At 40.7% G+C, this 14455-nt stretch overlaps 1 protein-coding gene across 2 annotated transcripts in view; it reads left to right on the top strand.

Annotated features, from left to right (window-relative positions):
• The first annotated feature begins 10149 nt into the window (after positions 1–10149).
• Positions 10150–14455, top strand: part of HSDL2 (hydroxysteroid dehydrogenase like 2) — a 58600-nt gene continuing 54294 nt past the window's right edge. Inside the window, exon 1 of one of the 2 annotated variants that reach the window (XM_059411049.1) lies at positions 10150–10373. In XM_059411049.1, the coding sequence (XP_059267032.1) occupies positions 10357–10373 (17 nt within the window). In that variant the 5' untranslated portion in view covers positions 10150–10356. The remainder of the gene's footprint in view (positions 10374–14455) is intronic. The other variant, XM_059411048.1, reaches the window with a different exon arrangement.

The following is a 14455-nucleotide window of genomic DNA, read 5'->3' as shown; positions in this document are numbered from 1 at the left end:
GAAAGCTAGAAAAACAAAACAAAAGAACAATCTGGAACACTTCTCTATGAAGATATGCTATTTAGGTAACTGGAAAAGCAAATCTTCCCATCCCCTCCCCCACTCACAGAGGTGGAGGATTACTTCTATCAGAGGATGGTAAGTCCTCATATACCTTCACATCTCCTGGAAGAGTTGGGAGTGTGAGACTTTAATCAAGAATTTAATTTAGTAGAGGGAGATGGTAGGATGACACCAACAAGAATTTAATTTGGCAGAGTTAACACATTGGTAATTCCAAAGCTTGATCTTTGTGTATTAAAGTAGTGGCCTTAAGAGATAGATGGCTCAATTATGGCCTGATTCTTAAGGTAACTTTGAATGGGGTTTGTTTTAACTCGTTTTTTTAATGCCTTTTAGGCACAGTTTGAAAGCCTGAAGATAAAGAATTGATATTATTCTACAAAATAAAGTACTTTTTTTTTTTTTTAAGATTTTATTTACTTATTTGACAGACCGAGATCACAAGTCGACAGAGGCAGGCAGATAGAGAGAGGGGGAAGCAGGCTCCCTGCTGAGCAGAGCCAGATGTGGGGCTTGAGCCCAGGATCCTGAGATCACGACCTGAGCCAAAGGCAGAGGCTTAACCCACTGAGCCACCCAGGTGCCCCTAAAATACTATCTTTATAGTGAGCAGGTATGAAGCCATGTTGATTATAGAAGAGTCAAGTTTCTTTCTCACTTTACAAAGACTATGTATACTACTAGTAGAGTATTGTGTCACAGAATTAATGCCTGACTTTGGGAGATGTGGGTGTGTTTGATACCAGGAAGAATTAGATGGAAATATCTCAAGAGAACTGGGCTTAAAATACCCACACCCAACCCAGACTCTTTTGCTTAAGTCATATTTTAAAAAAGAACGAATAATTCAGACTTGGGAAAATGTATGGTCTGAGAAAGGAGGATGGATCCTGATATAAGTAAGACCAACTCGTATGAGTGGAAGATGGGATTTCCTAAAAGCACTGGAAATACTAAAAACAAATTTTGTTTTTAAGAACTCACAACCCTAGGCACCTGGGTGGCTCAGTTAGTTAAGCAACTGCCTTTGGCTCAGGTAATGAACCTGGAGTTCCAGGATCGAGTCCCACGAGTCCCATGTTGGGCTCCCTGCTCGGCAGGGAGTCTGCTTCTTCCTCTGACCCTCAACCTTCTCATGCTCTCCCTGTCTATCTTTCTCTGTCTCTCTCAAATAAATAAATAAAATCTAACAAACAAACAAACAAACAAAACCAAGAACAAAAAAACACTCACAACCCTGAGATCAAGACCTAAGCTGAGATCAAGAGTCAGACACTTAACTAAGTCACCCAGGTACCCCTAAAAGCAATTTTGAAGAAGGGAATTTGAACAATGTTGGTGGTGCTGTTAGGGAGAAAAGCAGATACGAAAACAAGAAATAAAGCTAGAGATTTGGATAAACCCGAGAGGGAACCTGCAATGGTTTATGTTCTTTTGATATTTTTGCCTTGAGATAGGATATCATTTAAGAGTTAGGTCCAGATGCATATAACAGGAAACAAAAAATAATTACAGTGTCTTAAACTGGATAAAGATTAATTTCTCCTGCAAAAGTAGTCTAGAAGTAGTAGTTTCAGGGCTGTTATGACATTACATGTTCATCAGAGACCCAGTCTCTCTTTTATTATGTGAGCATATGGTTTTCATTCTTAAGATCACAAAATGGCTGGAATCTCTTTAAAGAAGCTTTCCCAGAAGTCCACTGCAATATCTTCCACTTATGTCTCATTAGCCATAATTTGGTAACATGGCCACTCCTAGTTACAAGGCAGGCTGAGAGATGCAGGCTTTTTTCTCAGCATACAGACACCTCCAGTAATCGATACTGTTGGTAAAAAGAAGCAGAGAATCCATTATAGGTAGGCAAATATCAGTCTCTGACATAGCGGTTATCCCATAAAGTATAGAGTTAATTGTTGTATATGCATAATTATATATATATATACATATATAAACATATATGTATGTATGTATGTATAGTATGTATATATATGCGTAAGGACTTGTTTTATATACACACATATATATATGTGTGTGTGGATATATATATATATATATATATATATATATCTGTAATTCCCTCACATTAGCCTCAAATCTTTGGCTAAGAGTTGTGTGCAGATAGTATAATAAATAAACCAACAAGCAGGAAAGTGAAATAAGGCATGATCCACACACCTACATACCCATTCCACTCACGACTTGCAGTCATGCAAGTGAGCTGTTGTCTACTGAGGGAACCCTTTCTTGGAATTCTAAAAGATGGCACCTGCGAAGTGGGGAAACCCCACAGCATACTTGGAACAGTGGGAATACGAGAAGGCTAGGTGGAAAACTCAGGAGGGTACTGAGGGCTACCTCCCAGCCCTAACCTTTCTTCCATGAATGTTACAAAAAGCTCACCTTTGAAGGAGTCACAGGAAAGGGAAAGACCAATACCCCCTGTGATGCAACATAAATGCAGCTGTCCCAAGCATCACATCCTGTATTAACATCTAGAAGAAAAGAGGCAACTTATTCTGTGGTCTCTTTCTTTTTAAAGATTGATTGATTGATTGATTGATTTTAGAGAGAGCACATGAGAGTTGGGGAGAAGCCGAGGGTGGGGGAGAAAGAGAATCACCAGGAGACTCCCCACTGAGGGCAGAGCCCGACACAGGGCTTGATCTCATGATGCTGAGATCATGACCTGAGCCAAAAATCAAGAATCAGATACTCAAAAGACTAAGCCACCTTTCTCAGTCAAAACACTAAGAAAATTTCTTAGCAGACCTCACATTTGCTAAAAGTAGATAACAAACATGTCCACTTCTAATCAATGTATGGGTCAGGGGAATGGGATTACACTAAGGTCAGTGATTCTCAATCTTGACTGCATATTAGAACTACTTAAGGGGCTTAAAAAAAAAATACCACCTATGTGTATCCCATTCCAACTTAATTAGAATCTCTGGGAATAAGGCCCAGACATCAAAATTTTGAAAAGATCCCCAAGTGATTCCGATTTGCAAGCAGGTTGAGAACTACCAGCCTACACCTTTTGGGACTGCAACCAACAGCATTAGCCTTACCTGGAAACGCGTTACAACTACAAATTCTTCAGCTCCACTGTCTAAGACCTAGTTAATCAGAAACTCCGGAGGTCAGGCTCATTAATCTGTGTTTTACAAAGCTCTTCAGTTGATTCTGGTGCACATTAAAGTTTAAGAACCACTAACCTAGACTAATGAAGATTTTGTTCTAAACTGTATTCTAAACTTTTCTGAAGCATAGATGAGCAAAATTAGCAAGGACAAGGAGTTGAAAAGCATGGGCAGGCAAGAAATAATCTCAGTTATAAGAATTTTCTTTCACTTAAAACATAAAACTTTTTAGATTGAATTAAGTTCAAGTTTACAGGAAAGTAAAGTTGTAACCAAAAAAAAAAAAAAAAAAAAAAAACCAAACCAAAAAAACAAAAAACAAAAAAACCTCTCATACATCTTAACTCTAAATCACCAATTTTTAACATTTTCCCACATTTGTTTTAGCATACTCTCTCTCTCTCCACACAACACACACACAAATACACACACTTGAGAGTAGGTATTAATTTCCTTTTATTCCTTAAAACTTCATACTGGGAACACAGACCTTCTCTTGCATAACCCCACTAGTTATCAAATTCAGGAAATTTATAATTGATGCAGTACTTTAACCTATGGTACATATTCCAATTTGTCAATTGTGCTATAGCAAACTTTCTTCTTCTGTATAGAAACCAGTATAGGATCATGTGTTTCATTTAGTTGTAATGTCTTTTTTAGTTTTGTTTATTCTATTACAGCTCTTCAGCTTCTCATTTTCCTTTTAATAACATTACATTTTTGGCTTCTTATTTACTTCTGTGATGGTGTAAACAACAAGGGTAATTTTGCCCTCCAGAGGTCATTCAGCAATTTCTGGAGTGTCAAAACTGGAAGGGCTTGGATGGTGGTGGTGGTTGCACAACAATGTGAGCGTACTTTAAGGATACACTTTAACATGGTTAACATGGTAAATTTTATATAATATATTTAAACATACATACACGGGAGTGGGGGCTATCACATCTAAGAGGTACAGACTAGGAATTCTTTTTTTTTTTTTTTAAGATTTTATTTATTTATTTGACAGACAGAGATCACAAGTAGGCAGGGAGGCAGGCAGAGAGAGAGGAGGAAGCAGGCTCCCTGCGAAGCAGAGAGCCCGATGCAGGACTCGATCCCAGGATCCTGGGATCATGACCTGAGCCGAAGGCAGAGGCTTTAACCCACTGAGCCACCCAGGTGCCCCCAGACTAGGAACTCTGCTAAACATACTGCAATACGTGTGACAGACTCCAACAACAAAGGATTATCCAACCCAAAAGGTCAATGGTGGCACATAATCAAAAATCTGTGTGTAACTTTTGACTCCCCCCAAATTAACTATTAATAGCCTACTGTTGACCAGGAGCCTTACAATAACATTAACTGTCTATTAACACATATTTTGTAGGTTCTTTTTTTTTTTTTTTAAAGATTTTATTTATTTATTTGACAGAGAGAAATCACAGAGAGAAATCACAAGTAGACGGAGAGGCAGGCAGAGAGAGAGAGAGAGGGAAGCAGGCTCCCTGCCCAGCAGAGAGCCCGATGCGGGACTCAATCCCAGGACCCTGAGATCATGACCTGAGCCGAAGGCAGCGGCTTAACCACTGAGCCACCCAGGCGCCCTATTTTGTAGGTTCTATGTATTATATACTGTGTTCTTAAAATAGGCCAGGGAAAAGAAAATGTTACAAAAACGATAAGGAGGGCATCTGGGTGGCTCAGTTAGCTAGGTGTCTGCCTTTGGCTCAGGTCATGATCCCGGGGTACTAGGATTGAGTCCTGCATCAGGACAGAGCAGGGAGCCTGCTTCTCCCTTTGCCTCTGCCTCTCCCTCACTCATGCTTTCTTTCTCCCAAATAAATAAATAAATAAATAAATAAAATCTTAAAAAAAAGAAAATCATAAGGAAGAGAAAATACATTTATAATACTATACTGTATTTATCAAAAAATATCCATGTAAAGTGGACCTACATAGTTCAAACCAGTGTTGTTCAAGGGTCAACTATATCAATAACAACCTTGCTAAACTATTTTGCATATCCATTGAGCAGTCTCATTTCTAGGAATGTATTTTGGATAAAAATGAGTAGTGAACAATTATGCATGCACAGAAGTTTTTATTGCAAGGCTGTTTATAATAGAGAAAATGTTGAAACAATTAAAATTTCCATGACAAATGAGAATGGTAAAATTAATTTCAGTAAACATGTGAAAGAAAACTACACACCTGTTTTTAAAAAGTCAAGGTAGGGGCTCCTGGGTAGCTTAGTTGGTTAAGCATCTGACTCTTAATTTCAGCTCAGGTCAAGATCTCAGGGTCCTGGGGTCCAGCCCTGTGTCAGGATCCATGCTCTGGTTGAGATTCTCTCTCTCCCTCTCCCCCTGTCCCTCCCCCAGCTCACACTCACTCTAAAATCTTTAAAATATTTTAAAGATAAATAAATAACAAGTCAAAATAAACTTTTAGGTGTAAACTTGGAAAGATGTCTATAATACATTAAGGAAAACAAAAACAGTATCCAAAACAATTGGTATACATAATCTTCCCTAGGATTTACAAATAATCAAAACCTATATTAAATTTCAAAGTCTTAAAGGATACATGCCAAAATATTAACAATGATTATCTCCAAAGGATGATATTAAGAGGGAAATTTTCACTTTCTCTAGATTGTTATAGTCACGTATTATCAGGAAGATAAAGACATTAAAGTATAGCATTGAGGTTAATATCCAACAGTTACTAATAAAATAGTGACTGGTAATAATTCTTTGAGCAGCAAAAGGTACTGCTAGCAGTCCTATGGGGAAGATTTGGTACATTATCAGAAGAACTGCCATACCTTCAAAACCCCAGGGATTTTTTCCATTGAACCTGGACCAGGATGAGCTGTCTTGTGGGTGAAAGAAATGGAAAGTATCAAGAGCTGTGACTTTAAAGCATCTGCATTGAAAGCATCTGCATTGTTTGTTGGCCTCTGACCATTCATTAGTAATTTCCTATCTGAATGAAGAAGCTTAGAATACTTAAAAAGGCAAGTTGAAAAATGACCACGGTAAGTAAATGGTAAGTAACAACACACTAAAGCTGTGTTTTCCAAATAATAGGTTATGATCCATTAATGAATCATCAAAAAATTTAGTAGGTTATGGTCAACTTGATAGAACATAATAGATTCAATAAAATAGAAAACTCTGTGTACTGGGTCTAGATGAAAAAGAACTTTTTTTGTCAGGTGCCTGATGGCTCAGTTGGTTCAGTGTCTGACCCTTGGTTTTGGCTCAGGTTATGATTTCAGTGTCATGAGGTCAAACCCTACATTGAGCTCCATGCTCAGCAAGGAGTCTGCTTGAGATTCTCTCTCCCTCTGCCCCTCCCCTGCTCTCACTCTCTCTCAAATGAATATTCTTTAAGAAATTTCTTTATGTGGTGTGGTCAACAAACTTGAATGTTACTGCATTATATACTTTTTTTTAAAAAAGAGTTTATTTATTTGACAGAGAGAGATCACAAGTAGGCAGAGAGGCAGGCAGAGAGTGAGAGGGAGACAGGCTCCCCGCTGAGCAGAGAGCCCGACGTGGGGCTGGGTCCCAGAACCCCGGGATCATGACCTGAGCCAAAGGCAGAGGCTTTCACCCACTGAGCCACCCAGGTGCCCCCATTATATACTTTAAAAAAGATATATATGTTTTTAAAGATTTTATTTATTTAACAGAGAGAGAGAGACAGTGAGAGAGGGAACACAAGCAAGGGGAGTGGGAGAGGGAGAAGCAGGCTTCCAGACGAGCAGGGAGCCCGATTCGGGACTCAATCCTAGGATCCTGGGATCATGACCTGAGCCAAAGGCAGATGCTTAATGACTGAGCCACCCAGGCGCCCCTAAAAAAAATACTCTTGAGATGCCTGGGGGCCGCAGTTAGTTAAGCATCCATCTCTTGGTTTCAGTTCAGATTATGATCTCAGGGGCCTGAGATCAAGCCCTGTGTCAGGCACCCTGCTCAGCGGGAAGTCTGCTTGAGGATTCTCTCCCTCTTCCTCAGTCCCTCCTCTCAAAAAATAAAATAAGTAAGTCTTTAAAAAAAAAAAATATATATACTTATGCAAGATAGTGTTAGAAGAGTTATTTAACTTCAGATTAAAGTTGTTCTCAGTGTCATACCTTTTTTTTCTAAGTTTTTTTATTCAAGCAATCTCTACATCCAACATGGGGCTTGAATTCTCAACCCTAAGATCAAGTGTCACATGCTTTTCTAACTGAGCCAGCCAGTCACCCCTCAATGTCATATCTTTTAATATTTCAACTTGTCTGCATTTTCAATTTGCCATACATTTGAAAACTACTTATTTTTTATTTTAATAAATTTTATTTATTTAAGATTTTACTTATTTACTAGACAGAGAGCACAAGCAGGGGAGAGGGAGAAGCAGGCTCCCTGCTGAGCAGTGAGCCATACGTGGGGCTTAATCCCAAGACCCTGGGATCAAGGTCATGAGCAGAAGGCAGACACTTATCCTACCGAGCCACCTAGGTGTCCCCAAAATTAGTTTTTAATATTGGTAATATTAATTAATAATTAATTTAAATAATAAAATAAAAGGAATTCGAGTATCACATCTTGTTTTTAATGATGTGTTTTTTATAAAATACAAATTTTCATTAAGGAATTTAAAATTTAAAATATTTCTCCTTTATGGGAGTCCTGTATAGAACTTTATGCTACTTTTGCCTTAATCCAACTCAGATTATAATAGTATATCATAATATTGTTAATAAATTGACATTTTGCTTTATATAATTTTGAATTTTAAAAGGATAGTGCCATCTGGTGGTTCTCCTGAACATGTTTACATTTCTCCTGGGGATATATCAAAAAGTGGGGCTGCTCTTTTGCATGTGGATATTCAGTAGGTGGTAATTGTAACTTTCTGAGGAGGTGCAAAACTGTTTCCCAAAGTGGCTATGCCTTTTTACATTTCCACCAACAATGTATGAGGGTTCCAATTCCTCCGCATCCTGGCCAACAATTGTTATTTTCCGTATATTCTATCATAGCTATCCCAGTATATATAATGTAGAATCTCATTATAGTTTTTTTTTTAAAGATTTAGATTTTTAAAAAAGATTTAAAGAGAGAGACATGTAGAGAGGGAAAAGCAGGTTTCCCTCCGAGCAGAGCCCGATGTGGGGCTTGATCCCAGGATCCTGAGATCATGACTGGAGTCAAAGGCAGACACTTAATGACTGAGCCACCCAGGCACCCCTCATTATACTTTTGATTTGCAGTTGCCTAATAACTAATGTTGGTGGGCATCTTTTCGTGTGCTTGCATATCTTCTTTGGAAAAATGTCTATTCAGATCCTTTGTTCACTTTAAAAATATATATATATATATATTTATTTGAGAGGTGGAGGAGATAATGAATGAGAGAGAGCAAATATGTGTGCGAGCCGGAGAAGGGGGCAGAGGGAGAAGGAAAGAGAATCCCAAGCTGACTCCGAGCTCCACCAGAGCCAGATATTGGGGCTGGATCTCACCACGTGGAGGTCATAACTTGAGCTGAAATGAGGAGTCAGAGGGCTAATCAAATGAGCCACCCAGGAGCCCCTGTTGACTTTTTAGTTGGTTTGTTCATCTTTTTGTTGCTGAGTTGTAAGAGTTCTTTATTCTGGATACTAGACCTTATTGGATATATCATTGCAAACATTTCCTCCCATTCTGTAGACTGTCTTTTCACTTTCTTGAGTGGAGAGTTAAGCTTTTCATCTAATAGCCCCTTTTAGCGCTTTTTGAAACACCCAATATCTACAACAGTCTAACACATTGTCTACTCATTCCTCTCACATAGGCAGACCTTGTCTTTTTTTGTCCTGCTGTATGTCTACATACAGTGACCAGCATGCACTAGGTGCTACTATTTGTTGAATAAACAAGTTCTTCTGGAGTCTCTAAGGACAATATCATAGATCATCAGTTCAACTGCCTATAGGAGACTGACAACATACATGATTAAACAAGACCATTTAGGGCTTGCAGTAAAGAGAGTGCACACACCCCATCTTCAAGCTAGTTTAACTGGTCTTTTTTTTTTTTTTTTTCTTTTTAAACTGGTCTTCATGTAAGCATCTCATTGTCCTATTCTACCAATTCAAAACACAGTTTCTTCACGTCTCCCTAAAGATATGCCAATCTTCGGTTCATTAGGGTAGCTGAGTAATGTCAGGTATACCATGAAAAACAATACTAGAGAGCACCTGTGATGAGCACCTGCTGTCCTATGAAGTGCTGAATCACTATACTGCACATTTGAAACTATTATTATATATACTATGTGTTAACTGGAATTTAAATTAAACTTAAACCAAACAAAACAAAACCCCGCAGTACTAGATTTCAGAATTCACCTTACTTCTGCACAGAGTTTGGGAGTTCCTTCGCTAACTATGCATCCTCCCCCAGGCTATTGATCCAGAAGCAGCCGCTCATCACAGGTCTATAATAGGGCCCGGGGGACTTTAGTCCAGATTCCTTGCTATAGTCGAATGCGATGCTGGACGGCGTCTGGCGGAAGGTATCCGCCGAGGAAAACTTGTCCCTGGATGGGGCGCGTGCAGCCATACAGGCATCCAGGTTCGGGCCGCGGAGGGGGGAGAAGAAGGAGAGCCAAAGTACTTGCAGGTCAGGGCCTGCTGAGAAGCCTCACCCTAGCCCTGGAGACTCTAGTGCTCGACTCAAACGACCGCTCTGCCAGCCGAATAACGAAGCGCTGCGACGAAGGAGCCTTCACGCGGCGGGGGAAAGCATACACACGCAGTGGCTGACGCGCCCTTACGCGGGACGCCGGCGGAAGACCGATTGTCACCGCAGCGGGCCGCGAGAGGGGTGGGGCGGGATTGCCTCTTTCCCAGCGCCTGCGCAGAGAGCTGGTTTCCCGGGGCCAGGCGGGGGAAGGTGGGAACTAGCGCCGAGCGCCTGGAGGCCCACTGCGTGCGCAGGCGCACTCAAGGATCTGCCACTACCTCCTACGCCCGTTACCCCCACAGGCCTCCGGGGCGGGGCGAGGCGAGGTTGGGGGGGCAGCGCCCTCTCCGGACGGGGCTCATTAAAGGGGGAAGCCCCGCCTCTCGCTGTACGCTCGCTGCAGCTGCTGTGGACTCCACGTCTGCTCTAAGGAAATTATGTTACCCAACACGGGGTAAGGGCATGGGGGCGTTGCGGGGTGGGGAGGGGAGAGGTGGAAGCCGCGGCCAGGCGGAGTCCGTGCCTAGGTGGGGCCGGAGTGGGTGGCTCGCGGGTCGCGGCCCCTGCGGTGGGAGAACGGCTCTGGAGTGCGGCTCCACGCTGGGCACGCCGTGTTGCTGGAACCCGCCGTGATGCCTGAAAGTAACTCGGAGTTGTGCACCTCTGGGGGGGACAGCCATGTGCAAGTCTCTCCCACAAGGAAAGGATCCAGAGTGGGTTACCCCGCCGCTCGCGGGGCAGGCCCTGCCTCGGACTTTCGCGTGTCTTGCTGAAGGTTTGCAAGTTCTAGGTGAAAGGTCACTGTACCGCTCACAGTTCTTCACTTTTTCCGAACGCTCATTTCCGAAGTAATGAAATGATAATGGGGTGTTTTAAAAAGGGATTTTCAAATTAGTAAAAAATTAAATTAATCTTAAATATGGGTGTCTTTTTCACAGTGGGGTTCACTTAAGATTTTTTCTTTTCTTTTTTAAAGATTTTATTTATTTATTTACTTGACAGAGAGAAATCACAAGTAGATGGAGAGACAGGCAGAGAGAGAGAGGGAAGCAGGCTCCCTGCTGAGCAGAGAGCCCGATGTGGGACTCGATCCCAGGACCCTGAGATCATGACCCAAGCCGAAGGCAGCGGCCCAGCCCACTGAGCCACCCAGGCGCCCCTACTTAAGATTTTTTAAAATACTGGATAAAATACACATAGCACCATCTACCATCTTTTTTTTTTTTTTTTTTAATTTAAGATTATTTATTTATTTGACAGTGATCACACGTAGGCAGAGAGGCAGGCAGAGAGACAGAGGGAAGCAGCTCCCCGCCGAGCTTAGAGCCGGATGCGGGGCTGGATGCGGGGCTGGATCCCAGGACCCTGCGATCAAGACCTGAGCCCAAGGCAGAGGCTTTAACCCCCTGAGCCATCCAGGCGCCCCACCATCTACCATCTTTTTTTTCTTTTTTAAAAGATTTTATTTATTTATTTATTTGTCAGAGAGAGAGCGAGCGAGAGCGAGCACAGGCAGACAGAGTGGCAGGCAGAGTCAGAGGGAGAAGCAGGCTCCCCGCGGAGCAAGGAGCCCGATGCGGGACTCGATCCCATGACGCTGGGATGATGACCTGAGCTGAAGGCAGCTACTTAACCAACTGAGCCACCCAGGCGTCCCCCACCATCTACCATCTTAAATCATTTTAAGTGTACAGTATATTCACATTGTCTGCAACCATTCTCCAGAAATCTTTCAACTTGGAAAAGAAACTGTACCCATTAAACAACTCTCCCACTCCTCCCTTTCCTTTAGCACCTATTCTACTTTCTGTTTCTATAAAGTGTAGAGGTCTTGAGTGGGGTGACTTGTTTATTTTATAACTTGCTTGAAACATACAGGCACATGGTCAAAAGACTTTAAAAAGGCTCAAAAGGGTGTAAGGTAAAAAGTGAGTTTCCCCATCCTTAACATTCAGTTTCCCATTTATTCACTGGTATGTTTCCAGAGATAGTTTGTGCATTTTAAAACATTTGTACACCACTGTAAACACAGAGACCACTTTTAAAAATAGTGGCACACTCCCTTTTTATTTTTACATGTGTGTCTTGGGACATATTTTTACGTACATTTTACATATGTATATGCACATCTTCTCTTTTATTGGTTACATGGTATTCTATTGATGTACCATAATTTGTCCAACCAGTCCCCAATCACTGGATACCAGATCATTTCTAGTTTTTCTTACTGCATAATTGCTGCAGTGATTAAACTTGTATCCACTGTTTGTATATAATTGTGTCTGTATGACAAATTCCTGGAGGCGAAGTTTGAAAAAGTGTATGCACTTTATATTTCAATGGCTAATATCCTCAGCGCTCCAGGGAGATTGCACACCCAAAAGATTGAATGAGATTTCCTAATCCCACACGTTGGCAAACAACAAAATGTTTGATAATAAAAATACTTATTTTGATACTAAAAACCTAATTGAAAAAGATGGCACCTCATTACAGTTAAATTTTTCATCATTAGTGAGGGAGGGGATCTTTCTATATGTTTAAAGTAATAGTCCACATCAAGGAGCAATTTTGACTCCTATGGGACATTTGGCAATATCTTGGGACACTTTTGGTTGTCATAATTATGTATGCGTGGGAGTATGTGCATCTTTAGAGTCCAAGAATATTGGTAAATATTCTGCAATGCACGGTATAATCCCTTACAGATAAATAATTATCCTTTCCAGGGCGCCTGTGTGGCTCAGTGGGTTAAAGCCTCTATCTTGGGTCATGATCTTGGGGTGCTGGGATAGAGCCCGGCATCAGGCTCTCTGCTCAGCAGGGAGCCTGCTTCCCTTGTCTCTCTTGCCTGCCCCTCTGCCTACTTGTGATCTCTGTCAAATAAATAAATAAAATCTTAAAAAAAAGAATTATCCTTTCCAAAATGTCTATAGTGCAGATTGAGAAATTCTGGTTTAAAGCCATCTGTGTATCTTTTTCTTTGCCTGGCTTACACAACTAGGTTTTGATTGATTTCTTAAGAGTTCCATTTGAAAACAAATTGTTGTATGTCATATGTGTTACAAATATTTTCAGATTCTTTTTCATTGTGTCTTAATTTTATACTGTTTATCATGCAGAAACATGTTTTGATTGAGTCATAGTTAGTCTTTTAAGGCTTTTGTGGTTTTGTGACAAACCTATGGGGCCTTCTAAAGGTAGGATTTTCTTTTGAATTGATAAGTATTCTTCTGGATTTTTATTATTTTTTATTACTTTTATTTTGTTTTTACTCAGATTTTTCATTCACCTGAAGTGATATTCTATTTTGCTTACTATTTTGACAAAGGAAGTGAGTTAGGAAGCCCTCTTCGTTTTGGTTCTCCTGGCTGGCTGTACAGTTGCACCAATACTGTTGACTGACTAGTTAATCTTTCTTTCTGTTAGAAATTCCACCTGTCGTATAACTGAAGTCTTGTATGATAGAGATCTGTTTCTGGATTTTCTATTTTATTACTTTTGTCTGTCTATTCATGCACCAGTGCCAAAGTAGTTAATTGCTCTAGCTTTAGAAAATGTTTAAATATCTGGGAAGGCTAGTTCTACCTCATTTGGAATTTTTTTCAGAATTTTCCTGGATATTGTTGAATGTTTCTTTTTCCAAATGAACTTGAGTAGCTTATATATAGAAGTTTGGGAAATTGTAGTGTAGATGAACTACGTTAACAAGTTTTAGCCATCCACCAGTGGTACTGACAAATTGGGACTCTTGCTTGCTTGCCTGCCTCTTATGGCTCTAACGTTTTTGAGCTGGAAGGGGGTTTCTTAATAGGACAGCCCAGGGCTTCAGGTTAAGAGGAGAAACTGTCTTTGCCTTTCTTTTTGCCAGTGCCTGAAACTCTTTGTGAGGAGAGAAATGTCCTTTATCCTACTGGGAATCAGTCCAACTGTACCAAAGGCAAAGGGATGAGGCTTTTAAAGCAATAGTTGAGACATGTCTTGGATTTCTTTTTTTTAATGTTAAAAATTATTTATATGTTTTATTTTTTTTTTAAGATTTTATTTTTTGTTTGTCAGAGAGAGAGAGAGCACGCCCTTGCACAAGCAGGGGTGAGGGACAGCAGGCCAAGGGAGAAGCAAGCTTCTCCTGGGTAAGGAGCCAGATATAGAGCTTGATCCCAGAACCCTGGGACCATGACCCAAGCCAAAGGCAGATGCCTAACGGATGAGCCACCCTGGCATCCCAAGATTTATTTACGTATTTTAGAGAGAGAGTATGTGCACATAAGTGGGAAGAAGGGCAAATAGAGAGGGAGAGAGAATCCTCCAGTAGTCTCCCTGCAGAGTCTGGAGCCCTCCATCTCACAACCCTGAGATCATGACTTAGGTCATGACCTGAGCTGAAATCAAGAGTTGGACGCTTAACCAATTGAACCACCTAGGTACCCCCAAATCTGGGATTTCTGTTTGTCACATTTAATGTAGAAATTTTAACGTGTAAATAACTAAATAACTTAAAATGTTTAAAGTTCTTTCTTTTTTTTTTTTTTTTAA

This window comes from Mustela nigripes, chromosome 9, assembly GCF_022355385.1.
Source record: "Mustela nigripes isolate SB6536 chromosome 9, MUSNIG.SB6536, whole genome shotgun sequence".
Classification (NCBI taxonomy): domain Eukaryota; kingdom Metazoa; phylum Chordata; class Mammalia; order Carnivora; family Mustelidae; genus Mustela; species Mustela nigripes.
The sequence above is the reverse complement of the archived record's forward strand: the minus strand, read 5'-3'. Positions and strand labels throughout refer to the sequence as shown.